Consider the following 25,794-nt stretch of genomic DNA (forward strand, 5'->3'; position numbering starts at 1 on the left):
TTATATGGTCCTGTTTTCCACTTAGTGGTCTACAGAGCTTTGAGGTTCCTATTGCCTATGGAAGAGAAACTATAAAGCATTTTTTTGTCCTGGCTGTGACAATTTTGGGGACCAAAAGAAAAAAACAAAACAAAAAACCAAACAAACAAAAACCTAACCACAAATTTTGTTACATTACTTAAAATGATCACCCGATTTATGCTTACAGCAATAACATGAGTAGTAGGTGTCAATACTCCAAATAAATAGTTCTAGGTACTTAATTGGGCCTTAGCATCTAAACAACAAAATAATTTCCCAAATGAACAGGAGGAAGACAGCTTCTGTTGCTCTACAGCTAAACTACTAAAGACCCCAAACACTTGCCTCAGCTGTAACTACATCAGGCACTGATTGAGTACACAGAGAACTCCACCCAAGAGCTGCATCCTGTACTCTCAATTATCTCTTGGGAGGTAACACAAAATTTAAGTCCTCACAATAGTTATTTTATTAAATTAGTTGCTTTATAAAACATTGCAGATGTCATAATTGTTAACATAACAATTTACCAAACTGTAGTTAACTGGTGCAGTTTGCTGAGCATGTTTTATAAAGAAAAGGAAATGCCAAAACCCTGTTAAGTTTTTCCATTGCAGCCTAGAAGAACAAGATTTGTTTCTCAGACACCTGAATCAGGCAAAATAGAAACAGTTCCCTCCCCCATCTGAAGTCCTCCATCAGTAGAAATAGCTGATAAATAACTAGACAGTCAATGCACTGGATCATCCACCACTTGCACTGTAATAACGGAGAGGTTTACCTTCTTCAGCTTCAAAGTTGAAGGGTTTTGGTCATTAAAATCTTAAGTATCAAACTAGTATTTTTCAGCCACAGTATCTTCACTCTGAGATAAGCAGTCTTCTTCACAACATGTTTTTAATATCCTCAGCTCAATTTTAAGACAAAGCAATTTTAATACTAGGTGCATCCCACATGCCCTTGCTTGCTGCAAACTGCTTTTCTTGACAAGTTATGAAGTAGTTCAAGGAGGTATGGTTAAGGCTGTATTACTGAATGGTGCTGGTAAATACTACACAATTTTTTTTTGTCATGTTGCAACCTTTGTTTCCAATTTAGTGACTGCTGCTATGGAATCAAATAGCAACAATGACAACATTATTAGGTTTGTTTTGTTTTTAAACTATGATTTTGTAGCAACTGAGGTTCCCAATTTTAACCCCTTGGCAACAAGATCCAAGTTCCCTCATTTGCTCATTAGCACCTGAGTGTCAAGGGGTTAAATAACCAGCACAAAAGATACTGCACTTCTGATTGTAGCATTTGGCAGAACTGAAAGGAAAGGAAGTTGTGCTACATGTTGAAGGGATTGTGGGCAACATAAAGAAGACACCAGGAGAAGATAAAAGGTCACATGAAGTCTTCATAGTCTTGTACATATCCTCCATCATATCCACCATAATCAGCCAGATCGTCTTTCATGGTGGCCTTTAATCCCCCTCCAGGAACCACACCTTTCTTCTTCTTTTTGGCTTTGTTTTGCTAAAAATGAAGGAAGAGTTAAATTCATGAACCTTTATCTGCTATGGGTATTTCATCTGTCACAGTATGTACTCAAAGAGATGCTAAAAGCTACAACAATTTTTATTGTATGTCTGTGAATGGAGACCAACAGGCACCACTCTGCTGTTCTGTTCTAACTTAAAATTTCAATGGGTTCTTTACTGTGTTGAGGGAATTCTGCCCACAGCCCCAACTTAGCACAAGTCATTTCTCTGTACAGCTTGCCCTTACCTTTTCTTGCTTCTGTTTTTCACTGCAAAGCACAGTCAATGAATTGGTAATCTTTTTCAAGTCATCAATTTCCACTTTAAAAAAGAAACAGACATACTTTTAAACTTCATTTTAAAATCAAAATAGATATTCTTATATTATAAAATGTCATTACTACAACTACGAATTTCTTCTTTCTATGGCTGGGCTCAGTGATAGCTCACTAAAGTACAATGGTAAACACAATGGCTATAAAAACTGAGCACTCAAACTGGCACATCTCTGTGAGTGCAAGGCCAGCCTGATTGATCTACAGAGAGCTCTAGTACAGTCAAGGCCCTCCATACAACATAGTGAAACCCTGTCTTAAAAAACAATTATTTATGAACTCATTAGCATTTGCTTTACCTCTCCCATCTTTCCTCAGTCTAAACAGGAGGGAGACTAACCACAGCCTCTACAATCATTGAGTAGCAGCTACATTGAACATGCAATGATAAGTAAACACATATGATAAGCCTCTGCCCCGCTGTGTTTTCTAGCCCAAGAACCACATCACTTAGCGGACAACATATCCTTTACTTAATTGGGGGGGGGGGGCTGGAAAAAAATCAGTTCTTATATACAGAAAATGTTGGGGTTTGGTTAGATAGCTCCTCCACAAAAGAAACACAGGAAAAAACAGTTCCTATAAAATCCGCCTATGAGTAATAATCACATTGGTGTAGCATCCTAGCATAAGGGAGCCAGTTCTGTCGGGCAATTTAGACAGTATCTCAGACTCCATTTGTAAAATCAATTTCTGAGGGTCTTACTGAGCTCTAAACCTGAGAAGCCCCTAATGCATTCCCTCTAAAGATACTGTGTAGGCCTTTAGGAGATTATTGGATAAAAGGGTTACCTAGTGTTGTGACCTGTTTTGTATGGCATAAGACTGCTATCTCTGTGAGAAGCTACTATATAAAACAATGAAAGTAGCCATCCCCAAATATTCAAACTGGAGATATTTGCTAAAAAAGGAAATCCCAAGTCTGTATTATAGCATTAAAGCTATAGAAAAACAAAACAAACAGTAACAACAAAAAAAGTTTCCCAAGTATGTTAAGAATATAGTCTTAACAAAGGGGGCAGAAATCAGCATCACTTACATGAAATACAGACATCTCGAACTAAGGCTTCCAAAAAACTGGCATAATATAGTGATTTTTCATATTGCGTAATTTTATCTTTTAGTAATTTTCCAAATTCTGTGAAGTCATCTCTTGAAGATGGGTTCATAGCATCTATTCCATAACCTGTATTATTAACACCTGCAGGAGAAAAGAGCTGAAGCATTAGAAGACAATCATTTTCATCAATAGGGGCTAGAATGGCTCTCTGGGTAAGAAGAGCTTTACCCATGTAAAGATGATTACACAACAAAACTGTCTTCTGACTTCAACACAACCCTCTCTGTAACAAAAACCTTAAAGTTCATTAACCAAGTTGCTATCAAAATCAGTTTTATTCTAAAGCAGGACTTTAAACAAACTGTCATATTGTGTGTGCACATGCCACCATGACCTGCATGTGTAAATCAGAGGATAAACTTTCACTCCTTCCATCAATATGTGCCCTGGGGTATCAAACTCAGGTTATCAGGCTTAATACCCACTGAGCCACCATTCCATCGCTAGGAAACTTTACAAACTACTGAGCTTTTTAACAAGAAAAGAAAAAAATCTATCTTGAATTTTACTAGCCTCCAATTCAGCATTTTCGCCTATTTTAATTTTAGGCAAAAACATTTAAAAAAAACCCTTCGGAGTACACTGCAGCTGGAGCAGATATCCCCACCACTGTCTGATCAGTACTGTCAAGCACTACTATTAAAAAGCACCTGGCGGCCTGGCGTTGATGGCGCATGCCTGTGATCCCAGCACTGGGGAGGCAGAGGCAGGTGGATCTCTATGAGTTCCAGGACAGCCAGAGCTGTTACACAGAGAAACCCTATCTTGAAAAGACAAAACAAAACACATGAAGTTGAGTAGTTATGAACATTCATACTCCCAGCTTGGGAGGATGGAGAATTCAAGGCCAGCCTGGCAAAAACCCATCTCAAAAAAGAAACAAAACAACCAACAACCAAATTAATAAAACTATATATGGGCTGGGAATGTAGCTCAGGTAGTGTTTGCCTAACATGTATGAAGACCTGAGTTCAATCCCCTGCACTAGAAACTAAAAATCTTTACTTTTATCATGGATTTGTTTTGTGATTTGATTCCTGTTTCAATTGAACAGGTTTCCTTTGTTAAAAATAAAGTGTTAGAAAACACCTTTAATCCCAGCATTCAGAAGTAGATGCAAGCTTCTCTGTGAGTTCTAAGCCAACCTGGCCTACAGAGTGAGTTCCAGACCAGCCAGAGCTACACAGAGACCCTGTCTCAAAAACAAAAGCCATACTAAAAAAGGACCCACAGAATTTACTAGCTGTCCAAAAAAGGATGCTCTCAAAAGATCTGTCCAAGAAAAACAAAAGAGATAGAGTGGGAGAAGGCTCAGTAGGTAAAGATATTTGTCACCAAGCGTGACCACCTATATTCAATCCCCTGAACTCCCATGGCAGGAGAGAAGCAACTCCACAAGTTGTCCTCTGGCTTCCAAGGCATCCTTGGGCAAAGATGGGTAAGGATAACAAAAAAGATGGATACAATAAAAATAACCAGCTAACCCCAAAAATTAAACAGAAGTAACCATGTGTTAAAAAAAACGTGGTGGCGCACGCCTTTAATCCCAGCACTCGGGAGGCAGAGGCAGGTGGATCTCTGTGAGTTCGAGGCCAGCCTGGTCTCCAGAGCGAGTGCCAGTATAGGCTCCAAAGCTACACGGAGAAACCCTGTCTCGAAGAAGAAAAAAAAAAAAAAAAAAAAAAAAAACACCGAGAGAAAATAAATCTAGCCTAAAAGAATTCTAGGCGAAAAGTATGATTATGTATATACCTTTTTCAAGGTCAATAAATGACCTAGCAAAACTACAGATTCAGCATTGTAAGTGCAAGAAACAGTAAATTCCTACTAACCAAACAATGACTGTGTTATTTCATTTTTCACTTCTTAATTTGTAACTGGTATCCCATGAGATTTTCTATTCTGAACACACATGGGCTGCCATGAATAGAGGAACACCCACATTCACAGCTGAAATTGCTAGAGACCCACTGAAGAGTATGGTCAGACTTTCCTAAAGGGGAACAAGCAAGTCTCTTGTGTTCTAGAGAAGGCCTTGGGTGAATTTTTTCACAGGGTAATGACAAATTTGACAAATGAAGTATTCTGGATTTCTCTACTATGTCTTTTAACTCTTCCTTAGGTAGCTGGCTAGTTTTTAAATCAACACGACACAAACTAAAGTCCTTTGTTTAGTGGAAACCTCAACCAAGAAAAGAAAATGACCCCACCAGATTGGCCTATGGCCCATTTTCTTGATTTCTGATTTATGTGGGACAGCCCAGCTAGATGTGGGCAGTGCCACTCCTGAGCAGGTGATCCTGGGAACTGTAAGAAAGCAGACTTACTGAGAGCAGGCCAGTAAGCAGCAATCCTCCATGGCTTTTGCTTTACTTCCTGCCCTGACTTCCTAAGCTGTTAAGATAACTGATGGCCCTGAAAGATGGTGTACTATAAAGGCCAAGAAAAAGAAACAACTCCGAACACAAGGCAAAGCCAAAACTGAATATTCTACATGGACTAACATGTTCTGCCCAAGTCCTATTTAGACTTAGGGGAACAGGATGTCCCCAAAGACAGTCCACTATTTTAGTTAAAAAGCTGTAGACACCAGAATCTATCCAGTTCACTAGTTTAGGCAACAGTACACTTTACCGGGTCTACTGATGTCTTGAGGCAGTCTTGCTATATAGCCTTAGCTAGCTACCACTAAGGCTAAGACCTTCCAAGTGTTAGGATTATAGGAATGTGTTAAAAACGGTGTTTTATAATCTTAAATACTCTAAAAATTACTCAAAACATCTGAAAGCATGCCAATACTTTGTCAAGTAATCTCAAATATATAAACAAGAGCTTAACGCTGTATGTGTCATTTAAAAACATGGTTTTTGATCTTCTACAAAGTAGTAAGACTGGAAGAATTTTTCACCTGGAATAGCAACATTGCACCCACCATCTTACCAAAAGTTTCTTTTGCTAATTCAAGGTCTGATTCTTCCTGTAGCTTCTTTAAACGGAGTTTATCTGCTAATTGCTCTTCAGGTGTTAGCACTTTAGGTTCTTCAGGCTCTTCTAACTAAAATAAAACACAAGTTTCACTTATAGTGGACACAGTATTTTTGTATTGTATGAATTTTATGTCAGCACTTTAACAAGTAAGCACATAAAAATGATTACTGTATTTTAGCATTCTTCTAAACACTTTAAAGGCTAGCTATTCATATTTCATTTATACAGATAATTAAATAAAACTTGCACACAGTAATACGAAGTAACATCTAACAGGGTGAACCCAAGGAGGTAGAGGCTATTTATTTCTCCATCTATTGATAAAAATGAGTAGATCATGCCGGGCGATGGTGGTGCACGCCTTTAATCTCAGCACTTGGGAAGCAGAGGTACACGGATCTCTGTGAGTTCGAGACCAGCCTGGTCTACAAGAGCTAGTTCCAGGACAGGCCCCAAAGCTACAGAGAAACCCTGTCTCAAAAAACCAAAAATCAAAACAAAACAAAAACAAAAAAACAAAAAAAAAAAAAGAAAGAAACCTGACGTGATGGCTAAAGAGAACACTAACTACCCTTCCACAGGACTGAGATTCAAATCCCAGCACCCCCATGTTGACTCAGGAATTTAGTTCCAGGATAAAAGGCCCTCTTCTGGCCTCCAAAGTTACCATGTGAATACAGTACAAATATACATGCAGGGAAAACACTCAAAAAAAATCTCTTCTTTTTAAATAGAGGAGGCATTGAGATGGCTCAATGGTAAAGATTACCACTGGCTGTTCTTCCAGAGGACCTTGTGTTCTCCCCAGGACCCACATGGGGGCTCATAACCATTTATAACTCCAGTTTAAGGGGACCCAAGCCCTCTTCTGGCCTCGGAGGTCACCAGGCACTCAAATGCATGCAAGGCAAAACTCACAGACACATAAAATGGGAGGAGGGGGTGAAACCTAAGATGAACACAAAGATATTCATTAGAATATTATTTATAATTGCAAGTAAATTTAGTAACATCCTAAATGTTCAACTATAGAATGGTTAAAGTGTAGCACTGCTCATCTGACAATGTAGACATTAAAAGTGTTTTCAGAGCATCAGAAAAAAAGTTCTATTTTATTGTAGAATTACAAATGTAACCAAAATAATCAAGTGACACCCCAGTAATGTAAAGCCCTCTGAAAGGGTAGACAGCAGTCTAGTTTCTTTTCTACACCTTGTGATATAATTTTCTACAGAGGTATGTTACTTGAATTAGTTACTGGGGAAAAGTGAAGCACCTTTGAATCCTCACATATGTTCCTGCCTGTTCATGGAGAGGAAATGTAAAGAGGTTAAAAACAAAAAGCCAGGTGGTGGTGTTGCATGCCTTTAATCCCAGCACTTGGGAGTTCAAGCCCAGCCTGGTATCCACAGTGAATGCCAGGACAGGCTCCAAAGCTACACAGAGAAACCCTGTCTCGGAAAAACAAACAAACAAACAAACAAACAAAACAAAACTGTAGGTAAAATAACACAAGGGAAATAATAACATTAGAACCTTCCACTTGATTACATAACATACACTAAGTAGGATATATTCTTTAAAATCTTTTTTAAAAAAATAAGGTAGGGGTAGTCTGAAATAATCCTGACAAGGTGGTACACACCTTTAATCCCAGCATAGACAGGTGTTATTCTGAGTTAGAGGCCAGCCTTGTCTACATCATATATTCCAAGCCAACCAAAGCTATATAATAAGACCTTGTCTCAAAAAGTTAGGATAGGGGGCTGGAGAGATGGCTCAGAGGTTAAGAGCACTGACTGCTCTTCCAGAGGTCCTGAGTTCAATTCCCAGCAACCACATGATGGCTCACAACCATCCATTATGAGATCTGGTGCCCTCTTCTGGCCTGCAGGGGCACATGCAGACAGAACACTGTATACATAATAAATAAAACTTAAAAAAAAATAGAAAAAAAAAAAAAGTTAGGATATAGTCCAAATTGAAAAGAACTAGTTCCAGTATGGCCAAGGCTACACTGAGAAACCCTGTCTTGAAAAACAAAATAAAACAAATCCTCAACTCCACTTAACAGCTTTAAACTTTATAATATTTATTTTTTTTTGAGTTTTTTAGTTTTATACATTTTTTTTGAGATAGTCCCATGTAGTAAGGGGTGGATGGGATTACAGGTATATACCACCATGCACACCCATTATAAATTTATTTGTTTGCTCTCTATCTGTACCCCCAGGCTATCCTCAAACTCAACCCTCCCATTGGAATTATAGGCATGCAGAACTATACCCTGCTTGAAACTTCAAAGTTTTTATCTTCATATAGTTGTTCATTCATGTATGTGTGTACCATATATGGTAGTGGAGGGTGCTGTGAACAAACACACAGACAGACAGCTTCCCCAACTCCCTAGGACTTGCCTCAAACTCAGTATGTAACTTAGGATGACTTGAACTCCTTATCCCCTGCTTCCATCTCCCAAGCAATGGGGTTATAGGCATGTGCCACACATTGTTTGATGAAGTGCTAAGGATTGAACACAGGGTTTTGTAGATGGTCCTATACCCATCTATATACTGGCAGCACTAAGTAGACTCTGAGTTGTTAAAAACAGCTTATGAAGTTGGGAGGGAGAGTAATGGGAAAGAAGGGAAGGGAGGAACTAGGGGTTTGATTTAAACACATAAATATTAAATGTATGCAAGTATATAATTCTCAAATAAACTACTGTATTTGAGTAAAACACAAATTACAAAAACCTTACCAGTTTATTCAAAAAGGAAGAATTACACAGGCGGTGGTGGTAGCACACACCTTTAGTCCCAGCACTTGGGAGGCAGAGGCAAGCGAATGACTTTGAGGCCAGCCTGGTCTACAGAGTGAATTCCAGGACTGACTTCATAGCTACTGAGAAACCCGGTCTCAAAAAAACAAAACAAAAACAAAGTAAAATTATTAAAATTTTTTGGCAGAGTCGGGCATAGTGGCACACACCTTTACTACCAGCACTTCAGGCAGCCTGAGTTACAGAGCAAGTCCCAGAACAGCGAAGGCTACACACAGACATGGTCTCCCCTGTAATCCCCTCCCGCAAAAGAGCAATACTGGGGACTGACTGAACCATAGCACCTCCCACATAGGTAAGCACTCTACCAATAATCTCATGCTACATCTCTTTCTTACAGCAGTAAAACAACCTTATGTATGTATGTATTTATACATGTATAAATACACACATATATACCTGTTTCTAAATATCAGGTATTTATGCAATCATGAAAAAAAAAATCCCTTCTCAGGGTTTAAAGGTAAAATGTATATTAGTTATATTAAGCAAAGCAAAAATAAATGAAATCTGGCAACACATTAACAGTATTAAGTGATATGTATTACTTGTTTTTGAAACAGTCTCACACTCAATGTAACCCTGGTTCGCCTAGAACTGCTATGTAGACCAGGCTAGCATCCAACTTTTCGAAATCCTCCTCCTTCTGTCTCCTAAGTGCCAGGATTATAAGTATGAATACCACCAGATCTGGCTTTATGAGCCCAGGCCTTACAATACAAGCCAAGCTATTACAAATTACAAATGTAATTCAGACTTCCAGAGTACTGGGATTTCAGGAGTGCAACACCATGCCTGATTATTTTCCTACTTTCATATTTGAGGATTTTTCTTAACAAAAAGTAAAGAAGGCCAGGGAATGATAGCCCATGCCTTTAATCCCTGCACTCAGAAAGCAGAGGCCAACCTGGTCTACAGAGTGACTTCCAGGACAGAAAAGTCTACATAGAGAAAGCATGCTCTCCGGGCATTGGTGGCATACATCTTTAATCCTAGCACTCGGGAGGCAGAGGCAGTTGGTCTACAGAGCAAGTTCCAGGACAGGCTCCAAAGCAAGACAGAGAAACCCAGGGGGAGTGGGGGGAGAGGGGAGAGAGAGAGAGAGAGGGAGGGAGGGGAGAGAATGCTCAAAAAAACAAAAAGGAAAAAAAGTGAGGAAAAATATTAGAGTTTTTTCCACACTGTGTATGGAAAAGATCTCTACAGTAAATAAAAGTGGAAACTACACAAAAAAGGACAGCCAGTTAGTGATGTCTGTAATCTCAGCATTTGAAAAGTGGGGGCAATGGGAAACCAAGTTCTAGGTCACCCTAGGTTATACAGCTAAAGACTATCACAAAGAGGCAGGGATAATACATACAGAAATATAAAGATATCTTGGACAAACCAAGCAGTAGTGGCACACACCTGTAATCCCAGCATTCAGAAGGCAGGGGTAGGTGGATCTCTGTGAGTTGGCGTCAACCAAAGTGAGTTCTAGGACAGCTAGAGCTGTTACACAAAGAAATCCAATCTCAAAAACCAAAAAAAAAAAAAAAAAAAAAAAAAAAAAAAAAAAAAAAAAAGTATCTTGGACAGATAAGGGACAAGTGTTTACATGAGATGTGGGATAGTGGAGACAGAATAAGTAACTAAGGGGTTAGGAGTGTTTTGTAATAATTTTTATATTTGAATTATGAAAATGTTTCCTATTAAAATAAATACAGCAATATTGCTGGATCCTGCTACAAAATAATCAAGAATAAACCACTTTAGGGCATGACAAACATTTGTTTGCTGTGTTCACTGTGTATAACTGATTAGAAATAGCCACAGGTGGGCTAGGCATATAGCTCAGTGGTAGAGGGATCACTTACATGCATGAGGCCCTGAATTCAATCCCAGCACTGAAAGAAAAAAAACAAAACTGCAGGTTCTAGCAAAAAAAAATAATAAAAAAAATAAAAAAATTTAAAAAAAAGAAAGAAAGAAAAGAAAAAAACAAAAACAAAAAAACCATTAAGGGTGGTCACTGCCCAATCTAACTGTTATGATGAAACTGAAAATATTTTCAGATATAAGACTTCTGGGTTCGCAAACTACAAATCAATTTTTTTTCTGGGATTCACCTATCTTACAGTATATCCATTTTGTCTTTACAGAGCCCTTCAAATTGCTATGTAATATTTGCAGCCAGTTAAGACACTGTACCACAGCTGGGCGTTGGTGGCACATGCCTTTAATCCCAGCACTCGATAGGTAGATAGGCAGAGGCAGGCAGACCTCTGTGAGTTCAAGGCCAGTCTGGTATCCACAGTGAGTGCCAGGACAGGCTCCAAAGCCACAGAGAAACCCTGTTTTGCGGGGGTGGGGTGGGGGGGAGACGGCACACACTGTACCACAACCGACACATTATGAATTCTGTATACATTTTAAGGAAAGTGATAGAACTTACCCTCTTTCTAATTTCTTCTTGCCTTTTCTTCTGCTGCCGTTCTTTCTCTTTTATCTTTTCTGCTATTTTTTTCTTTTCTGAAATCTTTACTTCTGAAAGAAATATTTTATTTACGATTATATTGAACACTTTCTAGTCTATGGCTACGGCAGACATGATGCTTGATTGAACACCTGAAGAGACGAAACCTTCCCTAGCTTTCAGAGTCACATATTCTGGAAATGATAAAGTTTTAGTACTCTTCCTTTTCATTTCAAATCTCACCCCGGGAGATGCAAATAGACAAGGGAAGATCATTCAAATAACCATTTCCTCTACTTTCTATCTCCTACACCTACACTTTTCTCCAACAGAAAACCAGCAGGTACTTAAAGAAAAAGTATAGAGGGGCATCTGGTTTAAAACAATGAAGGAATGAATATCAGTGACTCACCTGGTTTTACTTCAGCTTCCTCTTTATTTTCATCATCATCATCATCCCAGTTATCCTGAAGACAAGAACCTCCATTAGTAATTCTTACATGTTTTCTTTCCTATGTGATATCTATGGTTAACCTAAATATGCACAAACAAGCTTGTTGGTACTTTTTGGTATTATAGCCTTTATAACAGTAAGGCCCTTTGTCTAGGGTTATCTTCCCATTTTAAGTCTACTTTTGTATCTCAGGAGTGTAAGAAGTTTTACACGTTTCATTTTGTGGTTGTTCCTAGTATTCTGTAAATTCCTATAAATTTTTAAATTCTGTTGCTTTTATAGGTTTCCCTTGCCCTCATCATGCTTTATAATTAGGTATTTGTATATAGCAAACGCTATTGGGCTTTGAACATTAGTAATTTGGGAGGACACTTAAGTTAGGTTCATCATCAATTCTTTAAAGTTTTCTAATCCAAATATCTTCAATGTTCCAAAATTCCAAAGATTTTTGAGTACCAACATGTTGCCACAAGAATATTCCACACTTACAACTGGGCCTAGACCACAAATCTGAATGTAATCCCAGCGACCTGAGAGGTAGGGTAGATCAATGTTTAAGGCCTGCCTCTACAAAGTAAGAAATCCTGTTTCAAAATTAAGTAAAAACAATAGGAAGCTAGGGAATATGGTAAATGCTTGCCTAGTATGCATAAAATTCAATCCCCAGTACTACCAAAAAATAATAAAATTCCACATATGATCCATTGATAGATCTTTAGTCAAATAGAACAAATGCTTAAAATAGTGTGTAAAATTACCTTCCAGCTATGTGTGTAAAGTATATTTAAAACAAAAAAATTTCATGTTTACTTGGGTCCCATACCATTATGTGTACACATATACTCCTCAAAATCTGAAGGAAAAAAAGTCCCTAAATGGAAGGAAATACTTGTGGCCCCAAGCTTCTGAATAAGTGATATACTATACAACCCATACCACATAGCCTGAAAACAACAGAGTGTACTTTTGAGACAGGGTTTCACTACATATTCCATGCTGGCCTCCAACACAGAGATCTACATGCCTCTGCCTCCAAGGCATCGAAGACATGAAGGTCCTCCATACCAGTTTTACTAATTCTTCTAATCGTACTAGCTCAATCTAGTTCTGTTTACACTAGTGAGCAGAACAGAAATAGGCACCTCTCTTAATGAAACTGTCCCTCAAATACAATAAAATCTCCAAGTCACTGGCTTTTGCTACCTCTGGATTTAAGTCAGACAATCTCAAAGAATTCACCATGTTTTCTTCTAGAATATATATGGTTTCATTGTTTTGTTTTGTTTTTTTCATATATTTACATCCCTGATCCACCTACAGTAAAGAACCACAGATCTTGCCATATAGACTAAGCTAGTCTATATGACCCTGCTCCAAATCCTGAGTGTAGGGGTTGGTTATAGGTTTAACTAACACCCACTTAGTACCACACTGCTTTCATTACCAAAGCTTTATGGTATGTTTAGTATCTGCAGACTTAAAATAATGTATGTATGTTTAATGTTGTTCACCCTTTTAGGATTCTAAATGTTTACTATCACGTTTTTCCATATAAGCTTTTATATCCACTTATCTAACACCATAAAAAGCTTACCAATCAAAATACAAGGTAACAAGCTCAAATTTCTAATTGCTATCTTATTTTTAGTTTGACAGTGTCTATCTATGTAGCCTCAAATGGCCTTGAACTCACAATCCTGTTGCCTTCCCTTACTGCATTCTGGATTACAGGCATGTGTGTACTACCCATTGATTATCAGTTGTTTCATTTACCAAATGAACCAGGTATTCTGCTGTCTAGCCAATGGGTCATTTGTTTCTAGCAGTATTGCTTACAATATAACTATAGTCAATGAATCAAATTACACAATATTTTAGACACAGTATTAAGAGATTAGTCTAAAGAACTAATTAACCCTTTATGGCTCTGCCTCCTTAGGCCGGGCAAGACCCTCTGAGTTAGACCTATACCCTGGATTTTCTATGCCTATCTATCACTGAGCTACATACAAACCTAATTTTCTAAAGACTCTAGAATTTAGAAGATTCCAATATAGTAGGGATGGAGATAGCCTTAAATTTAAATGGGGCTTTAATCTATAGGTAGAACACAGTCTCAGTAATCACCAGACACAATGTGACATGTCATTTGAAGATGAGCCATCAGAGGGAAGGTGCAAAGCAGGAAGCCCTGACGCTAGTAGAAGAGGCAAAAGCTGACTAATATACCACAACTATGACATAAACACAAGCTTCTAGCTTTATAGCATTACAGATCACAGATCTAAATCAATCCAGGTATATATACACTAAACCTCAATTAAGACAAGTTTGTACATCCAGCAAAGAAATTAAAAATCTGTCCTCTTTATTGAAGCTGCAATGTGTTGAACAAGCAGAACAGGAATAATTTTATATACAAGTAAATATGTTTGTCTATATGTGTGTGTATATTTTAATCCCAACATTCTACTTCCTGTGTCTGTGTATGTCTATGTACCAGAGACCAGAAGAGAGTTTGAATCCCCTGGAACTGGAGTTACAGTTGTAAACTACCATGTGGGTGCTGAGAAATCTAACCTAGGTTCTCTGGAAGAGCAGCCCAGCTCGCCAGCCCCCTAGTAAATATATTATTACAACCACTTGTCAATTTAAACCATGGTTTTGAGTTTTAACAGACTGAAAACAAATCAATTAGTCATTATTTGGATAACTAAGAAGATACTAGAGTTACAAATTAAAAATCAAATGTTTGTATTACCTTACTATATTATTGCCTTAGTTCTTATATCAAAACTGTAGTACAAGGGGAACCAAAGAGCAAAACAAAGTTGACTATCAGGCATTTTGGGGTGGTCTATAATACGCTGCTTAAACAGTGTTTCAGACAGCAGGGACATGTGTATTCCAGGGAATGCAGATTTAAAATAAGATAATAATACTAACAGCACATACTGATGAGCACTGACTTTCCACTCAAAATTATGCTACAAGCTTTTTCATGTTGTAACATTAATCTTTGTAACACTCCTAAAAGTAAAGCAGCACCATCCCACTTTACAGAAGAAAACTGTAGCTCAGATGTAGCCAACAAATGATCTAGTAAGAAACAATATAGGAATTTGCTCTGAATGGAACAAAATGACACAGAACGTAACTTCCTCTGAGACTTGGAATATAAAGTAACTGCAAACTACGTTCCTCTTACTAAGATGTGTTCTTTCAATCAGTTCTAGAATGAACTTCCCTAGATCATAGAGAATCTCATTTTAAAAAAGCAGAGCTAAGGTACATACTAATATATGAAATATGTCCAGATATATACAATTGTATCAGTTAAACACCTTCAAACTTCAAGTTGCGCACATAAGGTTTTATTTTGTTTAGAAATTTAAAGATACTGATCACCAAGTCTCGGTTTGGTACTACAAAGCCAAGAGAGAACTATGACTGAAAATAAGCAGCACCCTGATGATACCTTCAATACCAATTCTATATACCCTGTCCCTATTACTCTCTGGTTCCCCACAACAAAAGAGAACCAGCTCCTATCCATGCAAACAGGAGGCTCCCTAAAAATCCTCCATCCCACCTCTAGAATGCTAGGATTTGTGGCATATGCCACCAAGCCAGGACAGAATGTATTTTAGTAGCAAGAGGCAGTTCCTATAAATAAATTCTAGGCAGAGTCATGACACCTGCCTCAATGCATAAAGGACCATGAAAGGAAAGCCACTGTCTATTACCATTACCCTCAAATACAAGCAACAAACCTGCCCTGAAATTACTAATAAACCATCATATTAACTCTCTTAAGAGAGCAAACAGCCTCAACTATCACCACTACAGCCCAACTAAAGAAGGCTCAGTAGCTTTCCACAGGAATTTTTAAAATTTTGGCTCCTGCCAGTCGTTAGTGGCACATGCCTTTAATCCAGGTATCCTGGTGGCTCATGCCTGAATTCCAGCAGTTGGAGAGTGGAGACAGGAGGCTCAGTACACTGCCATCCTCTACTATGTGTGGAGTTCTAGGCCAGCCTGGACTATAAAAAAAACAAAAACATTCAGGTTGCCTTCCTTAAAGAGCCAGCTTCTTTAGAAGAGAGGTTAGTTATAATTTCCTCATGTACATACATACTCATACCCTAACAAATATACACCCAACATCATTTGAATTGAACCATTTCTCTGAAAGAGATGGCTGCTTTTCAAGTTCAAAATATTTTTTCCCCCTCAAGACAGGGTTTCTCTGTGTAACAGCTCTGACTATCCTAGAACTCTGTAGACCAGACTGGCTTTGAACTCAGAGATCTGCCTGCCTCCCAAATGCTGGGATTAAAGGCATTTGCACTACCACTTAGCAAGTTCAAAATCTTTTTCCTATCCAAACACAAGCAAGTAGGAAAATCAAAATAAAAGCATATAGGCTTCAAATGCTTTCCAACTGAAGAAAGACGTATTTATAGATTGTCAAACAGGAATAGCTTCAAAAGAGCAGTAAAACTGTTTCTGCCTCATAGCAACATCCCGGGAGCTAACATACACTTCTTTCCTTTTTTCCTTAAATAATTTGGTTTAAATACAGCAAAACTTTTTGATTTTTATTTCTTTTTAAAGGTAGAGCAGCCCAGAGTGGCCTCAAACTCCCTATGAGTAGATGACCTTGAACTTCTTACCCTAAATATTGAGATTATAGGAGGGCACCACAACCATGCCAGGTTTATGTAATGCTAGAAATGGAATCTAGAGATTCATATATCCTAGGCAAACACTTTATCAACTGAACTATATCCCAAGCCCACAAAATAAATCATAATTTCTTACTGGAAAAACAACTTCTTAGTACTCTGTAAATTATGTGGCTTCTGCTCTAAACAGCCTCAGAACCAACAGGGCTAAACTTCTCATAAAAATTCAGCTTTTAAAAGAAAGCTAAATATCGGGGCGCATGCCTTTAATCCCAGTGGTCAGGAGGTAGAGGCAGGCAGAGCTCTGTGAATTTGAGGCCAGCCTGGTCTACAGAGCAAGTTCCAGGACAGGTTTCAAAGCTACAGGGAAAAACAACAAAAAAAAAAAAAAAGGGAGGGAAGGAAGGAAGGAAGGAAGGAAGGAAGGAAGGAAGGAAGGAAGGAAGGAAGCTAAATAAATGTTCCACCATCTTTCTTATGTCAAAGTAATTGTTTCAGTAAATTCTACTGCATTCAATCCAATTCACTGAGTTTGGCTCAGCACTCAGTTGTGTTCTAGCTCAATGCCTACCTGTCTCACATTCAGAATGATTACTAAAGAACTCTACTTTAAATTCTTGGTTGAGCACTATCATGATCAAAATATTAAAAGGGAGGGGGGCTGTGGCCAGGATGTAAAATAATAGATGAATTATTAAAAAACAAACAAACAAAAAAAACCCTGAAGGTAGGATTGAAGAAATGGCTCAGTGGTTTAGAGCACTCATTACTTGTGGAGGAACTGGGTCACAGTCATAACTTCAGGTCCACGGCATCTGATGTCCTCTTGTGACTGCATGGGCACCAGGCACACACATGTACACATATGGTATACATACACATATGTAGGCAAAACATTCATACATATAAAATTAATCTTTAAAATTCCAAAGCCAAATACTAACTAAACAAATAACTAATTTATTTGCAATGGCCCAGTACAACAAATACAATAAGTAAATACTTTTCAGTAATACTAACAATAAGTTTTCTAAGTAAAAACTTGCTTTTACAAAAATTATTACAATACTGAAATGATTAGGATTTTCTTCACAGTAATCTAGTTGAAGTTCAGACGTGGTGGCTCCTTCACTCCTATAATCCCAGCAGTTGGGAAGCTAAGGCAGGAGAACTGACAGGGGTTATATACCTAGCCTGGGCCACAAAAGTTAGGCTGTCTCAAGGGGGGTGGGGGTGGGGATGGGGGTGGGAAATGACAGTGACTCTCTTCATTCAGTTGAGGAGTGAATAGGGAGTAGTGAAGAACTTACTAAGCTATTTCTGTACACTCGGTATTTTCTGGAAATTAGAAAAGTCATCTCTTCAAGATACAAATTTCCAGCCAAGCAGCACTTTGAAGGCTGAGGCAGGAGAACCTTGAGAGTTCAAATCCATCCTTGTCTACATTACTAGCCTGCCTCTCCCACCTCCCAAATAAAACAGGGCTGGGGATTCAATTCAGTTGGTAGAGTCTGGGCATGTTGAGTTTGATCACTGGAACTGCATAAACCAAGCCCATAAACCAAGCACATACCTGTATGTAATCCCAGCACTTGGGAAGCCCAAGCCAAGGGACCAGAGTCCAAAGCCATCCTAAGTGAATCTGATAAAATCCTGGGCTATAGGAGACACCATTTTAAAGAAACCAAAACATAAATGTACTTATTTGTGCAAAAATGGTCACCTTCTGAGTAATCACACTTTTCTCTAAAACACACATCTTCAAGTGGCATGCACATATAATCCAAGAACTTAGATGGCAGAAGCAGGAGGATCCAAATTGGAGATCCTGCCTCAAAAATAGAATATAAGAAACAAACAAAAATAAAATAAACTACAGGTCCTGTTTTTCAAAATACTTGAAAAATGCCCTTACTCTTAAACTACTAGTGTAAATAGATCCTTAAAGGAAATGAGTAAGACAGGACTGCTTCATGCTCAGTTTTTACCTGGGTCAGTTCTCTGAGATCTTGTGTAATAAATCAATTTAGCTAGAGAACAACTAGCTGAGGGCCAAAGATGTAGCTCAGTTGGTAGCTAGCCCTGGGTTCTATCCCTAAGTCAGCATAAACTGGGGGTAGTTGTACATGCCCGAAATGCTAGTATACAAGAGATAGAAGCAGGGATTAGAATTCAAGGTAACAGAATTCAAATTGGCTAGAGAGGTTGAGGCCAGCCTGGGGACACATGAGATTCTGCCTAAAAAATCTAAATACATGCACAGATTAAAAACAAAGCAAATGCCTGAGACAGCTGAACACAGACAGAAGTTACCTCTAAAACTCTGGATACCTTTTGAATAAACTTAATTTGTAATTTGTTCAATTGAAATGTAGGTAATCTAGTAAAATGGTTTTAAAGTTGCGTTGTCCCTACCTCCCAGTAGGTTACTCAACCCTGCATCTACATCCTGCACATCATTCCAGTCATACAAAGTAAAACATTTTTTCCACTCCTCTACATAACAGGATAGTAAAAAACGTTCAAGTAAATAATGCCAGAAATGTATGCTCCCTAGTCGTCATAAATAAATAAATAAGCCGATAGACAGACCGTCAGACAGACAGGTGTGTGTCTGCCTGTCTGTACGTGACAGCAGACCCACAAGAACAGACTCCGGATGCCCTGGAGCTAAAGCCACAGCTGTGACAAGAGTGCTAGGATTGTACCTCTGGCCCTCAGGAAGTGACTACTGCATTTAACCTCTGAGGAATTTCTCTGGCCACTAGTTCTCACCTTTTTACTGGGAAAAATCCTATCTTTTTCCTTCATGAATATTAAGAGGTCTATAGCTTTACTAAGTCCATTTTTTCAACTGAAAGGTCTGAAAAGGTAAAATGCTGTCTACTGAAAAGGATAGTCAATTAGGGCAAGTAACTAAAAAAGATACTTCAAGTAGCATTAAACTGGTCATTTACAAGGCAAAGCACTTGATCCTGACATAAAATGAATATTTTCTATAGTTTGGGGATAGAACTCTCACTCAGTTGCCCAAGTTGGTCTTCAAGTACAGGATTCAAGTGATTCTCCCCCAACTTCCCCAAAGTGTTGAAACTATAGGCACTTACCATCATACTCAACTCGGGTATTTTTTTTTTTTAAATTCACATACTAATTTGTTTAAGGATTATGATTATTTTGTTTAATGAAAATTTAGCCTTGTTTGCATACCCCTACAAAAAAAGATTAAATGCTAAAACATCAAAATTCAGAAGCTAGTACTATGACTCAACTGCCATGTAAGGTGACAAAATTCAATTTTAACAAACCTCCAAATATGTAAATCAAAAAACAAACTCCACAAAATTCATAGTAAATATATACTATAGAAAATACTTATCTTTCTGGCCTTAGGAAATGAGGCACAAAATAAACCTCAGATACTAGATCTTAGCAGCCTAAATATGTCCATAGGATAAAAAAAAGAAAACATCACTGAAAACTATATTTACTGATTATCTACAAGTGCTAGGTGGCCCTGCTTAATGCTCACTTAAAATACAAAGTTACTCTCATGGTGGCACACTTCTTTTAAACCCAGCACTCAGGATGTTGAGCTAGGCAGATTTCTGTGAGGCTCAATGCTAGCCTGGTCTACATAGTGAGATCTAGGCCATACAGTGTTACACAGTGAGACCCTGTCTCAAAACCAAACAAGCAAAAAACAACAAAGTAACTCTGAATTGCAGGTCTCATTACAACCATTTACATAATGAGACAGTATAACTTGCTTATGGCCACAAATCTAGAAAATGCTAAGGTAACATTATAATCAGTATCATTTTAAAACCCAGGAGTCAAACTATTCTTATACTGTATCATGAGAATGGAAATAAAACATTTCAACTTGAGTCTTGAACCCTTGGACCCATATGACCCCCCTTTGTTTTTCTTTTTGGTTTTTCAAGACAGGGCTTCTCTGTGTTACTTTGGAGTTGTCCTGGAACTCTGTAGACCAGGCTGGCCTTGAACTCACCTAGATCTGCCTGCCTCAGCTTCCTGAGTGCTGGGATTAAAGGCGTGGGCCACCAACGCCCAGCCTCATGACTCTTTCACCGGAGGCCAGTATCAGCTATCCGGCATTTTACATTATGATGCATAACTAACAAAATTACAGTTATGAAGTAGCAACAAAAAAAATTTTATGGGTAGGAGGTCACCATAACATGAGGGCATGTTAAACACAACATGTTAAAGGGTCAGGTTAAAGCATTAGGGATGTTGAGAACCACTGTGAGTGATGAGAATTATTAACATCACGATAATACCATTTAGATTCCATAATCCCAGGTAGATACTACATCATTACAGACAACTTTTAACAATTTTCTGGAACTTATTCCCAATTCCACTTATTTACCCCAGCCCCCTATTTTGTTTTGGACTAACTTCCACTCCTTTTTTATACTTCTTTAACTTTATGTCTTAACTTCCACTTCCTATGAAGAGTGAAAAATCAAAACTGAAAATCTGCTGTCGTGTGTTAAGAAGGTTGGTAACAAATCATCCCCAAGTGTAGTGTACACAATAGGTAAACAAAACATGTAAGTAGCTACTCAACAATACTATTAGTCATTATTAACTTCAATGTATGAAAAACTCACTTCATTCCTCAAATTCAGGCTGTCTGGTAAAGTGGACACACACTTCAACAAACTTCAGAAAAAGACAATCCAAAGAGTACTATTAAATTCACAATGATTACTTAGCTCAAAAATTTGACCACCAGGAGGATTTACAAGGTACTAGATTAATCCAAGGAAGAAAAAATTTTTCATTCCATACAAAACTTTATCTGCACAAATATAACAAGACTTGAAAACTTCACTAGTACAATCATGGAGCTTAGACTTGTAACTTTTTTTTTTTAATGAACACAGAAGATAATGACTTCCAAAGCTGTAGGATGAGCCCATGGGAGTTTTCTAAAACAATAAAGATGAATCGGATTCGAACTTACAAGACAAACAAAACCACTGGTCTACTTCAACTACCAAATCTTTGGTATTTTTCTAGGCCTGGACCTGTGTAGATGAGTGACTATTACCTTTCCATTTTTCACTGCTCACACTTCTGTCCTAGGTTTCCGTCCACTAACCTGCCGGTTAACTCGGTGCTCAGTTCATCCTTCTTACCACAGGGTGGGGGAAGGGAGACCTAAAAGCTGTTTGTTTTAGTGACCAATTCTAGTTTAGAAAAACTAAGATTTTCTGCTCATCCAACCGCTGGAACCAGCCACCGACCCTCAGGATCATACTTAAGTTACTGATCTGGGAGACCCAAACTAGGAAAGGCAGGCGGGTCTCCCTACTTTCCATATGGGACAGACACTGAAGCCGAGTTTCCAATCTGGTCGGCTCGTTGCCATGAGAGGTTCTGGCCTGCGAAGCTTGCACGTGGGCCGACCCGACTGCTGGCTGTCACTTCTAGTCGCCAGTTAGGATCCAGGCCGGGGAGCCGACCCTCGGTGAAGGGCTGGGACACGGGCTGCCACCATCCTCGGCAGAGTCCGGCGGGACGCGCCACCGCCTGCTGCCCACATGGCCGGCCAGCCAAGGGAACCGGGGCACGGCTGGGCCGCCGCTCACGCGGGACCCACGGCCCGCAGGCCCGGGCGGCGCCCTGGGGCCCCGAGTCCGCCCGCCGCCGCCCGCCCCCCGCCCAGGCGGCGCCTGCCGAGCTACCTGGCGCCCCCGGCCGCACCTACCTTCACGTCCTCGTCCTCGTCCTCGCCTTCCCAGCGGTCCCCGCCGGCCGTGCCGCCGCCCGCGACCTTCCGCATCGGGTCCTCCATAGAGAACGTGTCCGCGTCTACGGAAGAGAGCGAGTCGCGTTAGTACACGCGTGGGAGCGAGGCCGTCACGGCCCGCACTCGGGCCGGAACTGTGCTCACCCCAGGAGTCCGAGTCCCCCGCCGCCGCCGCCGCCGCTGCCGCCGCCGCCATCTCGAGTCGCGGGTGAGCGTGTGTGAAGGGAAGAGCTGCGAAGAGTTAGCGCGGCAGAGGTGAGTCACTGGGATGGCTCTCGTTGGCCCGCGCGGGGCAGGCTGGGACCGTGGCTGACTGGGCGCCCGGCCCAGGCTCCACCCCTTCGGGCGACGCGCGCGGCGGGCGGGGCAGGGCGGGGCGACGCTGGGCTAGGGGACGCCGACCCCAGCCAGGGCCCCTCCCAGGAAGGAAAAGGGAGTGCGCAGGCGTGGGTAGGGCGGTGCTCGCCTGGGGGCCGCTGATCATCTACTGGGAACGGGCGGTCGTGCCCGGTGGATACGGCGGACGGGGCGGTCCTCCCGCAGCCTTCATGCAGGCGGGCCTGGAGGTCGAAGTCGACCCCAGTCGCTCCGAGTTTTCCCTTCCCGTGAGCCCCTCTGAGGCCGGTACGGCGATTCTTTGGCGAAAACATTTAAGAATTCCGTGGTCTGTGCCAGGCGTGTGCTCTAGTTTGCCCTCAGCCCGGTAGCAAAATAGTTATGTAAACAGATTTCGACACAGTGCGATGGCTGCAACAAAAAGTAGCATTATGAGGTTAGATGTAAAAAGGTAGCATTAACGGCGGCGGAGGCTGCAGTTCCCTGTCTGCGGTAGGCTGCCTGCGGTAGACACTGGTGAAGTTGGAGTTTGAGAAACCAAGTGACTTGTGCTCCGGTGCATTTCTGGTTGAGAGAAGGCTTGTGGTCCTCACCTGACTGCAAACGAACAGGTAAACTGATGATAAAGAACCTAAAAGAAGCAGAATTTTTTCCTTTGACACTGGGCTTCCCTGTAAGGATGTTAAGGGACGAGCCAGTTTAGGTATTTGGTTAATTAAATAAATAATTAAATGTATTTTCCAACATAGTTACAGTTTTTAAACTCTTAAAAAGACAGTAATCAGCCATTCTCTTATTTCCGTTTCTTGTGTATTTTTGGTCTAAAAACAAACATTTAATAAGATGGTGTTTCAAGAAGTGTACTACAGCATCATTAAATTGTGAGGCGACGACAATCTATAAAGAAAGCATCTATTTGTAAAGGTGGATTGAAAGTAAGCAAGAGAGACAGTAGCAAAAAGCTGGACTATACATCCCTGAGGACACAATCATTCACAATTTTTATCTTCAACATTTCGAAAAGTACATTAATTAATTTGCTGTGCCAGGAATAAAACCAAGATCTTCTGCAAGCCTTGCACTACCACTGAGCTATGCAACCCCCAACTTCAGTGAATTAATTCAACGAGAATTCAAGTCTAAATTAAGCTAGTGACAATGGAGAGGAAGGAACCAGTCTTTAAAATATTTGAAGATGAAAGGCAATAGAACTTAGTAATTGGAGTGATTAATTTTATTTGTTTATTTTTGGTTTTTTGAGACAGGGTTTCACTGTAGCTTTGGAGGCTGTCCTGAAATTCACTCTGTAGACCAGGCTGGTCTTGAATTCACAGAGATCTGCCTGCCTCTGCCTCTTAGTGCTGGAATTAAAGGCCTGTGCCACCACTGCCCGGCGAGTGATTAATTTTATGTATCGCTTGACTAGTCTGTGATACCCGTTACCTAGTTTTTAGTCAAACACCAGTCTAGTTGCTGCGACTCTGTTAGATATGATTAACAAGCCAATAAGCTGAGTACAGCAAATAAAGCTCTGTAACACATGTGGATCCAGCCAGTGAGTCCACATACAGACAGGACCCTGAGGAAGGAAGACTTCTGCTTCCATACCACAGCATCAGACCTCCCAGTCTCTATCCTGCTCGCCTGCCCTGCAGATTTTGGATTCCCTTTTATCCATGTATCCCATTGGTCTGTTTCTCTGAGAACCCTGATATAGTGACTGAATGCATTATGTTTCAGGAGCTCGAGTGGTGGTGACAGTTAGAGAGACGTGCAAATCAAAACCTGAGAGCTATCCTTGGCTTCTTGCCCTCCCTTACCCCCCAGGATTACATTTGTTACCCAGTTTTGTAGCTCTGTTTCCATTACTGAAATTGGATAATTATTACTACCTGAATCTAAGAGTTTTGTAACTTCCCATCATCATTTCTTTCTCTACAATCCATCCCCCACACAACAGTATGCTTGCTTTAAAATGTAATTTATGCCAGGAGGCGATGGCACATGCCTTTAATCCCAGCTCTCAGAAGGCAGAGGCAGATAGATTTCTGAGTTCAAGGCCAGCTGGGTCTACAGAGTGAGCACCAGAACAGCCAGGTCTACACAGAGAAACCTGTGTCAAACAAACAAACAAAAAAACAAAAAACCAGCAGCAACAAAATAATTTATTCCAGGTGTGATGATCCAGGCCTATATGGAAGCATTCTTCATGCAAAAGCCAAAAGTTTCAGGCTAGCCTGGGCTGCATATCAAGACACTGTCAGAATAAATAAATAAATAAATAAATAGTAAAAGACTTTTTATTTTTAGAAAAAACGTCAACTTGGCCTGGGACTGTAACTTAGTTGGCACAGTGCTTGCCCACATGCACAAGGGCCTGAGTTGAGCGAATGCACCACATAAATGATGTGGCAGCACACAGGAGCTGGAAGCAGGGGGCTCAGAAGGACAAGGTCATCCTTAACTACATAGTGAGTTTGAGGCCAGCCTGGGTTATATGTGACCCATCCCAAAATGAAAGTTCAACCTTTCTCTTGGCCAGCAAGCCTGGCATAAACTATCCTACCTCCTTTCAGTCATAGCTGATCTCATTTTCTCCCTATTCTTTTCCTTCGTTCTGTACTCCTCTCCCCTCTGTCCCTCATACCCTTCATCTGAGACTACTCTTTCCCTCTAGGAGCTTTAGCCTCACTTCTATGTCTGCCTGTGTGGTGCTCTTCACACTCTGCATGGCTGGCCTCTCTTCCATCGCGTCCCTTCTGTGAGCTGGGCATGTCGCTCCGTTGATAGAGTGCTTGCCTAGCATGCAGAACGCCCAGAGTTCAGTCCCTAGCATCATACAGTGTGGTGCACACTTGCCAAGGACCTTCTGTTTACTCTCCATCTCACCATTCTGTTTTCTGGTTTTGTCACAGCATTTATTCTGTAATGATCTTGTTTTCTATCTGAAGCACACATCTCTTGCCTGTTTCCCTTTCTTGTGAGGGAGAAGAAAAGCATGAAACAAGAACTTAGACTGTGTAGCCCAGGCTAGCCTGGAACTTGCTAAGTAGTTAACTTCCATCCACTCTAGATTCATCCTCCTGCCTTTGCTTCCCAACTAGATAGGGTTGCGGGGCTTGTGTGCCAACACATGTAGGTCTTTTGTGTTCTTTGTTGTTATATTCCCAGTACCTGCCACATAGTAAATGGTCAATACGTTTTCTTAAAGATGACCTAGTGATCCCTCTTAAAATAAAGA

The 25,794-nt window shown here is 40.2% G+C and overlaps 1 protein-coding gene across 2 annotated transcripts; it reads right to left on the minus strand.

The window, feature by feature from the left end:
* Window positions 1–466: 466 nt before the first annotated feature.
* Eif3j (eukaryotic translation initiation factor 3 subunit J) lies at window positions 467–22,523 on the minus strand. 2 transcript variants are annotated; one of them, XM_027422002.2, is made up of 8 exons: window positions 22,362–22,523; window positions 22,176–22,279; window positions 11,700–11,754; window positions 11,267–11,355; window positions 5,943–6,057; window positions 2,922–3,083; window positions 1,795–1,868; window positions 467–1,542 (listed from the first exon to the last, which is right to left on the minus strand). In XM_027422002.2, the coding sequence occupies exons 1-8, from the start codon at window positions 22,411–22,413 to the stop codon at window positions 1,411–1,413; spliced, it is 783 nt and encodes a 260-aa protein (XP_027277803.1). In that variant the 5' UTR covers window positions 22,414–22,523; the 3' UTR covers window positions 467–1,410. The 2 variants fall into 2 exon arrangements, with proteins under 2 accessions (XP_027277803.1, XP_027277802.1); XM_027422001.2 differs by having other exon boundaries at window positions 11,267–11,358.
* Between the last annotated feature and the right edge of the window lie 3,271 nt (window positions 22,524–25,794).

Source organism: Cricetulus griseus, chromosome 6 (genome assembly GCF_003668045.3).
Source record: "Cricetulus griseus strain 17A/GY chromosome 6, alternate assembly CriGri-PICRH-1.0, whole genome shotgun sequence".
Classification (NCBI taxonomy): Eukaryota; Metazoa; Chordata; class Mammalia; order Rodentia; family Cricetidae; genus Cricetulus; species Cricetulus griseus.